Source organism: Lissotriton vulgaris, chromosome 7, assembly GCF_964263255.1.
Source record: "Lissotriton vulgaris chromosome 7, aLisVul1.2, whole genome shotgun sequence".
Classification (NCBI taxonomy): Eukaryota; Metazoa; Chordata; class Amphibia; order Caudata; family Salamandridae; genus Lissotriton; species Lissotriton vulgaris.
In genome coordinates this window covers 1,323,878,997-1,323,891,617 of record NC_141695.1, presented here as the reverse complement: position 1 = coordinate 1,323,891,617, position 12,621 = coordinate 1,323,878,997, and the positions used below count along the sequence as shown (strand labels likewise).

Here is a 12,621-nt window from a genome sequence, read left to right as displayed (position 1 = left end):
GCTGGAACCCGTTCCAACTTTTTTTCCCTAAATGGATGCACGTCTTTGAAACAACTCATGCACACACTTTATCCATCATATAATGAGGAAAACTGGAAACAAAGATGGTGACTGGTTAGATAGAGAAGAAAACAGGACAACTTGGATGCCAAAGAGAAAGATTGCAAGGAGCCAAAACAAGGAAGAAAGTTGCTTGAAATGGGGAGTACAAATTCACTGGTGCTGGACGCAATCACGAAGCCACAGAGACTTTTTAGATTTGAGAATTAGTGCAGGTTAAACTATAGCTCATGACGATTTTAAAAAGGAACTGCAAATGTTTGCGAATTAAACGAAATATAACACAACAGATGTGTCCATCAATATTTGGCAACATGGAATGTATCCGATTCCCTGCCTCAGAAAAATAAGGTCAAGGCAATGGTGGATAAATGTGTCAAGGAGAAAACCATTGAACGAGGACAAAAGTAACACATTTGAGGAGGGTTATTTCTTCTGGCTGGAGACTTGCCATGAGAAGAAAATAAGCTCTAAATTGATTAAGGTGATTCAGGAACTACAGGAATATTTTGAGCAGGTTTGTCCAAGTATGGACAGGCTCACTGGTGTACCAGAAATCTCTAATTGAATGCAGACCAGTAGGTCAAAAAGAAGAAATGGAGTGGACAGGTCCATCAAATGACTTGTAGACCCAGATAAAAATAAATAAATAAAGAACATGAGAACATGGTCAAAGCTGTGGAAAGGGAAGGCACCATTCGAGTCAACTGGTGGAAGGATTAATTGTTCAGATATAATGAAATGGTGTAACCTTTATCATGCCTTTGAGACCAGGCAATGCCTTTAGGAAAAAACCAACCAAGGCTGGTCTGATCATTGACACGGTCTTCCCATGCACTTGCTTTCGTTGCTTTTTTGTAGACAATTCTGAAAATGTCTGAGTTTTGTGTTACACCCACTGTACTTACAGCCCGTAGTAGCAGTGCGCCGCCGACACCACCCAATTGTTTGTGATTAGAGTCCCTCCACAAATGTGCCGTCCGTTCACCTGCACACTGGCCTGCCATGGCCACGTCCCTTCCACGGCATCCTGTCCGCCCACAATCCGGCTGGAAACGACTGGTATGCCGCAAACTACAAAAAAACAAAGAATGGTAACACAGGGCAGGGATCAGATCAAGATGCATAAGGGAGACTTGGGAGATCAGTCTTCATTTGTGTGAAGGCAAATGCGCTTTGAACACAACTTAACTTGCTGTGCTCCCTAGTCTTAAGGCCCTTGTACCGATTGGAAGGCAATCAGGAATTGACAAGTCATTGGATGAAAGTAAACCTTTTATTGGCTGCAGCAATCATTAATGTCTGCAGCAGTCATTCATGTATGCCACAGTGCAGCAAACAGCAAACAGGCACACCAGCAATTGATGTCAATAGGTGCCCTAATCAGCAACAGGCCTGTGGTTGAAAAATCACCCAAAATAATATTTAATAAATAAAACAATCAATTACAGTTTTAACAGCAACTATGGGGTGCAAAAGTCAACAATGGATGCAACAATCACTAACAGATGCAACACTGACTAGTCCATGAAGCAGACATGAAGGAGCACAGAAGCCAAACAGTTGCAACAGACAGTAATGGACAGAGCAAGCAATCAATGTACTGTCAATTAAAATCAAACAATATTTTTTCAACACAATAAAACCATTTAGTGCATTTAAATCTAAGGAGCCAATATTTCATTTTTTGTGGAAGAAGCAAACAGCGTGCAAGGATTCAATCCTATTAAAACAGTGTACTAAACAGACCCCTCAATATTAGTTCACAAAAGGTGCACGCAGCATTCATGTAAATTAAACGACATTTGAAAATGTTCATTACAAACTGCAACGCCTCTTTCACTTGGCGGTTCACTTTTTAAATTAACAGAGACCTGAGCGAATTTCGTCTTCCATTTAAAATACTAGGACAAACTCTTAGTGTATCCATAAATGGTTCTTGTTTGGAATCGCAGACGCAGCAAGAAAATGGAGCGGTGTTTATAAGCTAGCCAGGCTTGTTCGAATCGCCTTAACACGATCCATAAAAAGGGCATGCGATTAAAATGATGTCCAATAGCTTTTGCCTTACAGACGAAAAGATAGCTCGCAGGAGAGTTTTCAAGGAAACTCTCCGTCATATATGTCCGGCTACTTTTTGGTTCTGTGGTCTTCAGAGCCTCTTAAAAGAAGCATTTACAATGGTCTCGGCAGCATTAAAGGTAGAGCTATTGGCATTGCTCATGATTTTTTTTAAAATAATAAATAAATGGCATTGTCATTTACATTGTCAATAGCTTCATCGCTTGCATATGCGAGACCTATTGCATTAGCACCCACACACAGAGTAAGTAGTAGAGTGAGAAGTTGATAGTGAGGAGAGAGTTATTAGTAAAGAGTATTAGAGAGCGCATCAGAGCTGTGTGAATCATAACAGCTGTGAGCCCGTGCCTGAGGTGCATCATCAGAGCTGTGTGACTAATAACTGCGTCAGCTCCGTGCGTGAGGTGCATCATCAGAGCTGTGTGAATCATAACAGCTGTGAGCCCGTGCCTGAGGTGCATCATCAGAGCTGTGTGAATAATACCTGCGTCAGCCCCGTGCTTGAGGTGCATCAGAGTTGTGTGAATAATAACAGCTGTGAGCACCTGCCTGAGGTGCATCATCAGAGCTGTGTGAATAATAACTGTCAGCCCCGTGCGTGAGGTGCATCATCAGAGCTGTGTGAATAATACCTGCGTCAGCCCCGTGCTTGAGGTGCATCATCAGAGTTGTGTGAATAATAACAGCTGTGAGCCCGTGCCTGAGGTGCATCATCAGAGCTGTGTGAATAATACCTGCGTCAGCCCCGTGCTTGAGGTGCATCATCAGAGTTGTGTGAATAATAACAGCTGTGAGCTCGTGCCTGAGGTGCATCATCAGAGCTGTGTGAATAATACCTGCGTCAGCCCCGTGCTTGAGGTGCATCATCAGAGTTGTGTGAATAATAACAGCTGTGAGCTCGTGCCTGAGGTGCATCATCAGAGCTGTGTGAATAATACCTGCGTCAGCCCCGTGCTTGAGGTGCATCATCAGAGTTGTGTGAATAATAACAGCTGTGAGCCCGTGCCTGAGGTGCATCATCAGAGCTGTGTGAATATTAAACTGCGTCAGCTCCGTGCGTGAGGTGCATCATCAGAGCTGTGTGAATCATAACAGCTGTGAGCCCGTGCCTGAGGTGCATCATCAGAGCTGTGTGAATAATACCTGCGTCAGCCCCGTGCTTGAGGTGCATCATCAGAGTTGTGTGAATAATAACAGCTGTGAGCACCTGCCTGAGGTGCATCATCAGAGCTGCGTGAATAACTGTGTCAGCCCGTGCCGGAGGTGCATCATCAGAGCTGTGTGAATAAAAACTGTGTCAGCCCCATGCCGGAGGTGATGACCTCGAAGACTAATCGTTTTTTAAGCATTTTACTCACCAACAATTTCACGCAAATAGGGCTTTTCCCAATCACCTATTGTTTTTACCCCACCCCACCTCACGTCATCCACACGTTTTTTGTGCTAAATTGTGAGCCCATGCCTGAGGCGCGTGCGCAGGTCAAGGCACACACACAAGCCCAGATGAGGAACACTTCGTACCACTTTTATTAAAACTATACGAAGTTTTCCCAAATAGTTCACCAAGCACGTCAGTATTCTCATGTCACTTGCAGGGGTGATTAATGTCGCAGCCTGCCGTGGAAAAAAAAAAAAGAGCTGGGGGGGAAGATAACGAGTCTGCTGGTACAAACAAAAGAAAACCCACACCATGCTCAAGTTGAGCAGCACCGCAACAGAGCCTGCACCGTCAGGAGCGACACTACACAGCAAGAGCACTCAGAGGTCAGCGACCCTGTGTACAACAGTATGACATCAGGAGTACAGCGCCACACATACTACTGGTATTAACATAATCTATAAAACATTACTGGAGTGAATGCCTAGAGCACATGACTAATCGCAACAACCAACATTAACTACTAGATTAACCAATAACCTTGTGTTCTGGAGTAGCGTTCTACTCGCCGTAAAGTGCTTCAACGCCTCCTCAGGGGTAGTAAGCACTGTATGCAATTATAGATGAAACACTTTGGTAGCAGTGTGTATACCCGCTGTATTACTTTCCTCGCATATTCCATTTACTGCACTCTGCCGACTCCCTCGCTAATCTTGTAAGATTAACAGTAGTGTAACCCATAAACTAATTCAGGACTGGGTAGGTAGGATGCAGAAAGAACACAGTGTCCTGAAAGGTAGGAGTCGGTAGACAATTTTAACTAGCATGCACATAGCATTACTTTAGAAGAAAGAAGGAGAATACTCATTTGTATGTCAAAAGATAGTTATTCATCTTTATGTTGTAACATTAGTTCCAAGGTCGGAGGTATACAGTTAATAACAGCACTGCATAAATTGAATAGGTGACAACCACATGGAACTTGGTGCAAAAACGTCTACAAAAGTGCAAGTGGCGATGCAAGTGAAAGTGAACAGCGTTGGTGGCGCACTGTGCATAAGGTGCAAATAATTTACAGTGAGTAGCTCAACAGTGCATGTGACAGTGTGATATCACAGTAGGCCAGGGTAATTTCATTCAATTGTAGAGCCACAAGGAAGGAGTGCGCCTATTGTTTAGGCTGTTAGGTCGACGGCGTTCCGATCCGGGTTAGTTCGGATCATCATCAGGACTTGGTTGTCTGAATGAAGGAGTGCTGTAAGGAAAAGGTGGAGGTTAGGAAAAGGATCCCGGGGTTCGGGGAAGGGGGGGGCAGGACGTGGGGAAAGTCAAAAGTACCTGGGTTAGGATCCGGGTGAATTGAATCCTCTTAAAAGCAAGTATCCTGGGAGGGATGCAGAGGTGACTTGAGAAGCCCCAGTAAAGGATCGTCTGTGGGCTGCAGAGGGGGGGCTGGGGAGAGAGGGATAAGTGAGGGTACTGCTGGATGGGCGGAATTAGAGTGTTCGTCACGCCTCATGTAGCACAGGGCAGTAATTGAGAGATTGGCAAGGTCTGTTGGGCACGTACCTTGTTAGTTCTGTGCTCCGATCGGCCGAATGAATCTGTCGTTTTCGTGAACGCTAGAAGGGAAGAGGAGTGCCGGGATTAGCAACTAGCTTAAAGTTAGTGTGAGGGGGCGAGGGAAAATGGATTTGGTGGATGCAGGAGGTTACCTGTAAGGATCTGCGTGCGCGGCGCTTCCGTGCAGGAAGGCGTCTGAAAGCCGGTCTAGGCGAGGAGTGCAGTTAAACTTCCGCGTTGGGGCGGAGTTGGAACGGAGGGTTGGGGGCGGGGATTTGGACGTCAGCGGAATGTGTACTGACGTGGGAGGGAAAGGATTGGCGCTTCGGTGTGGAAGGGGAATGGCGTTACCTTAGTGACGCACCCGCGTCCCTCAGGGTCGAACCGGCGGAGGGGCGTGTCACTGACGGACACCGGGGCGGTGCTGACGGAAGAGGATGATTGGATCTACGGTGACGAACGGGCGTGGTGTGGCATTGTCATAGTGACGCGGCCGAATCACAAGGAAGGAAGAAAGAGGCTTGAGTTACGGTGTAATTAAAAACATTTGGCGCATGAGGAACAGCAAAGGGTTGATTAAACACAGTAAATACGCAATGTAGAAAGTCAATTGGCAGGATAAATAAAGAGATAATTTTATAGTGACAATTTGAAGTAAATCAGACAACTGTTTGTGTATTATACATAATGAGGATCATTACATTAGTGTGCGAATGTCAACCAGGGCTAACTGTTTATGTGTAGTAAGAGAAAAGGTTCAGTATATAGAGGCAGGAGGACAGCTAACGCAGATATAGAGTCAGCCAGTAGGCTGATCAGTTCTGGGTTCAGAGAGACTGTGTCTCGAGGACAAGATCAGGTGGTGACGGTCCCATTCCATTCATCAATAGTATTTAGTCCCTTATTGATTGAATCGCAGATTGTCATCCATTTGCATTCTGCCTTGTTGAGGGGAGTTCTGATATCTCCTCCTCGAATGGGCAGTGTGGTTTTTTCTATCACTTGCCATTGCATGTCCGTATCAAGGTGGCCGTGCTGTAGATAGTGTGATACCAGGGGGGCTGACATAGTTTTGCAGTTAATTCTGCTTTTATGCTGGATGATGCGTTGTTTATTCATTTGTGTCGTCTGTCCGATGTAGATTTGGTCGCATGGGCACTTGATTGCATAGATGACATTTTGTGATCTGCAATTTGTATGTTTCGTCAGTTTGTGTGAACGGCTTTTGACTGTAAATTCTTTTGTGTTTATGGTCAAGTTGCATACACTGCAGTTTTGACATCTGTTGTGTCCCACAATAGGGTCAAGACCCCATGCAGCTGTGATAGTGTTCCTTTCATGGTTAGTTTGTGGCCACGTGATGGCATGTACCAGATGGTTCGCCAGATTATTGCCGCGTTGGTATGAGAAAAGAGGGTCTTCTTTGAATTGTTCATATGGACGTAGTAGAGGCCAATTTTTTCTGATGATTTTATTTATTTTGTTGCTGTGAGGGCTGAATTTTGAGACAAAAGGGATCCTGGACATTGATTTCTTTGGTTAAATAGTGAGGAGGTGTTCTCTATGGCAATACCACGCTCTTTTCTTTGCTTTGGTAACCAACCGTTTGGGGTATCCACGATGTATTAGTTTCTTGGTGAGGATATCAGCTTCCATGAAATAGTCTTTTCTCCATTTACAATTCCGGCGGATCCGGAGGAATTGGCCATATGGTAGTCCATCACGTAGTCCGCGGGGGTGGTAGCTGGAATATAGCAGCAGGGTATTTTTCTCGGTTGGTTTCCGGTATAGGGTAGTGCCAAGGGAACCTTCTTCTGCGTGGATGGTCACATCTAAGAAGGGCAGGTCATTTTGTTTACAGTCACTGGTGAATTTGAGGTGTTCCTGGGAGTGATTAAGCCAGTCAATGAAGGGGTGCAATGTATCGGCCGAGCCAGTCCACAGTAATAGAACGTAGTCTATATATCTGCACCACAGATTGAGGTTTTCAAAAAATGGGTTGATGGGAGTAAGGATCAGTGTTTTCTCTAAGTGATGGACAAACAGAATAGCAAAGTTCGGGGCGAAGCACGCGTCCATTGAAACGCCTTTTACTTGTAGGAAAAAGGTGTCTTGGTAGAGAAAGTAGTTGTTTTTCAATGCTATCCGTAGGAGACTCATGATGAACTCTGTAGGGATCCGTGTGGGTTGAGGTCTTGAAATAAGGAGGGTGTGGATAACTTGTAAACCTTCATCATGAGGGATGTTAGTGTAAAGGGATTCAATGTCTAATCCTGCCATGACTTCTGTGGTGGTGTCAAAGAGTAGATCCTCAATAGTATTGATAAGGTCCATCATGTCTCGAATATAGGTGTCGGTTTCAGGGACAAATGGTTTGATTATAGAGTCTATGTATTTTCCAAGTGGTCCTAGGATGGAACCACATCCAGAGACAATAGGTCTGCCCGGAGGATTTAAACTGTCTTTGTGTATCTTGGGCAAGACCTAAAGTACTGGGGTGCGAGGGCAGGCATTGTTAAGGAATTAGAATTCCTTTTTGGTGATGATATCTTTGTCTTTGGCTTCAGCGGTGACAGATAGTATTATATTCCGGATATCTTCCAGTGGATCTTTGGGAAGGGGGCTGTAGTGTTATTGATTTGCAAGTTGTCTTTTAATTTCAAGGTCGTATTTGGTTGTACTCATAATCACTATCCCTCCGCCCTTATCGGCTGGCTTTATAATGATGTTGTTGTTATCCTTCAACGTTCTCAGACCTTGTTTTTCTGCCAGTGGGAGGTTATAGGGGATGAATTGTGATTGGTACTGAAAGATGTGATGGACCTCAAAAACCAATCGTTCAAAAGCCAGAATTTCCGGTGGCATGGTATGTGATGGTGGGTTGAAGTTAGAAGGCGGTCTGAATGGTGATGGATTTAGGGGTGCAGAATCTGTTTTATCTGCAAAATATTGTCTGAGTCTTATCCGTCTGAAGAATTTCAGAAGGCTTGATTAATGGTCCAGAAAGTCGGTGCGTTCCGTGGGTACGAATGTTAGACCTCGAGATAGGAGGTTAATTTCTTCACTGCTGAAGACGTGATCTGACAGATTGAAGATCGGTATTTGTAAGTCAGTGGTTCTTGCTGTATCTTCATCATCTATTATTGGTGTCCCCATTGGTAGAACCTGTTGCGTGTTTGTCGATCTCCCGGAAGTTGTGGTTGGTATTGGCGGTTTCTGTTGGGGCGATTTTGAGGGGGTGGTTGTCCGCGTCCGCGGCCTCTCCCTAAAAAAACAGCCGGGATAATGGGTGGAGGTCTGTTGTTGGCTGTTGAGGTACCTGGGCGGTTGTCAGAATCTGAGTCTTCGACCGAGGTGTTTTATGGGAGCAGTGAGTATACCCGCTGTATTACTTTCCTCGCATATTCCATTTACTGCACTCGGCCGACTCCCTCGCTAAAGCAGCTATCACCCTCATGCTCCTCAAAGTGGTTTGTCGTCTTTCTGGTGCCTTACTGAGGGCGGCCATGGCCACAAATGGAGCAAAGCATTCAGGTCAGAGAGGGTGACTGGCGGGACTCGGCCACACTGCCACGAGAGAAGAGCAGGAGGGGCCCGGGATAAAGCCCCCGGATAAGCAACTGAGTGCTGCAGCTTTGAATTTCCTTGTAAGTAAAAGGGATACAAATATTTACCAGTCTGTTAATCTGATCCCTGGCCTTTTACTAGGCGAGTTATTCCTGTGCGACCTGCCTCCCTCCATGGAGAGCTGTGCTGATGTCAGAGCAGCTATATCTGAAGGCCCTCTGTCCTCCCCGTGAACCCCTGCGCGTGTGAGCTCCGTGCCTGCCCGACATTCCGACGTGCGCCTTGGGTCGTGCGCGTGAGCTGTCTACGTTACAGGCTCACACACGCGACCCAATCCCAAGGCGCACGTCTGAATCCGCCTCTGCCATAGACAATGCTGCGCGCGTGGCCAGCTCTTGTCTCCACTCCTTGTCGGGTCTTGTCGGCTGAGCCGACGACTATGGTTCTCTGGCGAGACTTCTAGCCGAGACCCAAAAACAGTCTTAAAAGTCAGTGAGCGCAACTTACAACTGTGAAGTGTCTCAAAAGGGAGTGCCATCAAAAAAGTCAAACCCAAGTATGGGTCCCACTTAGGCATGACAAAAGACGTGAGAGGAAACATTTGTCAGCCTCGTCATTCTAGGTGCTTTGAGGAGTATTAATTGAGCTCTGCTTTGCCAGTGAGAATGGATATTGGAGACCCTCAGTAAAGCAAGCCCTGAAGGGATCCACGTGCTGTTCAGCTCACCAAGCGATACATCTGCCCCACCTGCCATAATGGCTGGAATTGGAGGAGGGACGAACTGCTAAGATCGCCCCACTCACCTGTGGTGCAGTTGGAAGGAGCTAAAGTGTCCCTTTTCAGCCTCCAGACATGAAGGTTAGAACGGTGATGGATCAATCCCAGATCTTTTGACTGGGTGTGAGTGTTTGATTGATTCAGATGCTCCGTCCATCACCACCCCCTTTTGTACCGCTTTTTGGCCACCATAAGTGTGGCAGGGTATGCTCAGACGTGAGTCCCTTGCTCACTTTGCCACTGGATTCAAGCAAGCCGGGCTGAAGACGGCTGTAATGCCAGAAACCGTTCCTCGGAAGCTTGTTTCCGGTCCAGGGAAGACATGGCTTGGCAGTTCGGGCTGGACTGTTCCCATGAGGCTCAGGGTCAGACTGATTTGCATATAGCCATGTCTCAACTGGGGTGGCAGAGTGGGCTAAAGAACGGTGATGGATCAAACCCAGATCTTTTGACTTGGTGTGAGTGTTTGATTGATTCAGATGCTCCGTCCATCACCACCCCCTTTTGTACCGCTTTTTGGAAGCATTCAGTACCTAATCTGGATATGAAAAGATCTCCAGTTCCTCCTCGGACACCTGGGGATATTGCAGAAGAATGGGAATCTGCAGCAATAAAGCATCAACTCGAATTCTCATTTAAACTGCCAGAATCTGAATCTACAGTAGACTGATCTCCTCCAGCAGAGAAAGCAGCCCATATGCTCCACTTGCTGCTTTTACCGCAGAGAATATGTTAGATAAAAAGAAGGCCAATGTACTTGGAGAATTAATTACAATAGCTGAATTCCCCGACTTCATCAGGATGGTTACAAGACCAAACAAAGACAAGCAGGAAACCGAGCTGAGGGAATACCATTGTGCTCTAGGTTTAAAGATTGAATATAAATAATAGGAGCAGTGTTGCGTGCTCCACCTTCGAAAACAGAATGAAGGCACAGAATGTACACCTGACCTTAGGGAAATATCACAATGCATGCCTTCAAGAGAACAACGGCGAATGCACTGCGTTGAGAAAAAAAAGGTAGCAGGCACACATGGGATTTTGATGAAAAAAGCTTAATGGAAGAACGAAAATCAGAGAAAAAAATGCATCAAACACTCTGGCCCAAAAACATTATGTCTTGTGCGGTCTTTTAATTTAGAACTGGTAAATTTCAAACATGGGCTTTTGCACAATATACCGAGATTAAGAGCAATAGGGTTGTGAATGCCGTTAGAATGAACAGTTCCTAAGCACGTGGTAGCGTGCCCCAACTGGTGATGATGTCATAGCTTTCGCTGGTTATCCAGACTGACAGATGTTGGTGGAGTTGCCAGGAAACACTACCCCTCATAATAGAGATAAATTATATTAATTGGGTGTTCCCTTGGCATATTCTCTTTTCTCCATTCAAGAAGTTGATTGGAATATGCTGTACAGCCGGCTCCTAAATCCCTATTCACCATTTCAATGTCCAGCATCCAGGAATCTATTAAAAAAGGCTTCTTTAAACAGCAACTAGTTTTTTTTATACTGTAATTATTTTCTCATAAAAACGATTTCATTACATTACACTGCAGTCCATCAGTTATCCCCCGACACAAATGTGACAGTGTCAACAATGCTAGGTTGCTTCATTATGTGAGATGCGGTATAAAAAGAAATACAGACACATCATTCCACCTATCGATAGACGATAAAATGAAGCCCAGTGTCACTCCTAGAAGGAGCCAAGCTGCATATACAACAGGGCCAAGCAGATGTTCGATACCCGATACTGGTGTAAAACTATGGATAAAGGTGGCCATCACTTACAAGCAACATTTTAATGCAAACAAGACCCTTTACAGCCCTGTTTAATACAGAATCCTTCTCAGTGAAAACTGTTCAGCAATAGTTGGACGGAGAGGGTAAACTAAAAGCTTCTTGCAACTTTCAAGCAAAATGGTTTTGTGGGGGCGAGGGGGAGGGAAGAAACACGACAATGTTGTGGCTCAAAGGGATTGTTGCTGATATTTTGCCTGACCACAAATAAACCGAACTTCAATGTATGCAAGTTTAACTATGCCTTTTTGTAAAGTGTTTGACAAATTTATGGGCATCGGGTGTGCCCGATTCTCTAGCTTATTGCTCCTAAACATACTGTTCTGGGCAAATAAACGTAATTGTACAAAACACAGTGATTTATGCTGCGCTGAAGACATGATCTATCGTGGAAGGCTGCAGAAAAGTCAACTAATGTATATGTAAAAATAGATTTACATATTCAAAGCTTAGCTAAATCTGCTCAGAATGATATTACATTATAAATACTGCTTAGGAGCACGTGTGACACAGCATTCATCACGCAGTAGCATTATCGGCCAGCAATCTTCAAGGCTTTCAGCAAAGAAAGCCTCCCAATTAGGCAATTGCCTTTCAATAAAATGCACCCTGCATGGTGTAGAAAATGGAAATAAAGTAGGCAGGGCATCAGTGTAAAATGAGCATGTCAGTTCATTAATATGTGGAACCCCCGTGCCTGACCTAGTGATGGAGCAAGGATTCGCACGTAACGCGACTTGCTCTCTTCATGAACCTCGCCTGAATCATAACTGTACTAACTCCGATTGTTTGTCATTTTATTTGTATTTCCCCAACACACGGGTGTCCCTAGGAGGCTTGCCTATGTGTTTTCTATCATAATCAAGCTTGCACATTAATAAAATGGCCGCTTTGCAGAAATCCAGTCTGCGCATGCGTCGGTCATACCCATGTGATGTGACGCACTCGCAATCTGGAGGGAAAAGTTCGCTCATGCGCAGTGGTGTTAAAATGGCCGCTTGTCACTAATCGTGCTTCATGCTATCTTAAGCCGCTTTTATCTATGCATCTTTTCTGCACTAACTCTTAATGCAATAAGTATTATGAAATAAGGGATTAAGAGTAGTTGATCATGGTGTACAGTGTATTCATTTTATTCTGTGTTATTAATTTGTTTTCGCTTACTTTTCATGTACCGCGTAAATGAGGGCCTTGAAGTAGGGGATGGACTCCATTTTGAAGCTGACGTATCCCTCATCATGTGACCTAAAGATCTGGGACGTGCAGCAATGGAACCTGACCCGATTGGCCATTGAAAAGGGGACTGTCCTTTCCCGGCGCACCTTTGCCCTTGAAGATGTGCTATTTATGTATTGTAATGCGCAACAATGTTGCAAACCTTTTCTTCACT

The 12,621-nt window shown here is 45.0% G+C and overlaps 1 protein-coding gene across 1 annotated transcript in view; it reads right to left on the bottom strand.

The window, feature by feature from the left end:
• LOC147703604 (serine protease 33-like) overlaps positions 1 to 12,621 on the bottom strand; it is an 82,362-nt gene that overhangs the window by 30,847 nt on the left and 38,894 nt on the right. The window contains exon 3 of the mRNA XM_086931940.1: positions 969 to 1,134. Within this exon, the coding sequence (XP_086788066.1) occupies positions 969 to 1,134 (166 nt within the window). The remainder of the gene's footprint in view (positions 1 to 968; positions 1,135 to 12,621) is intronic.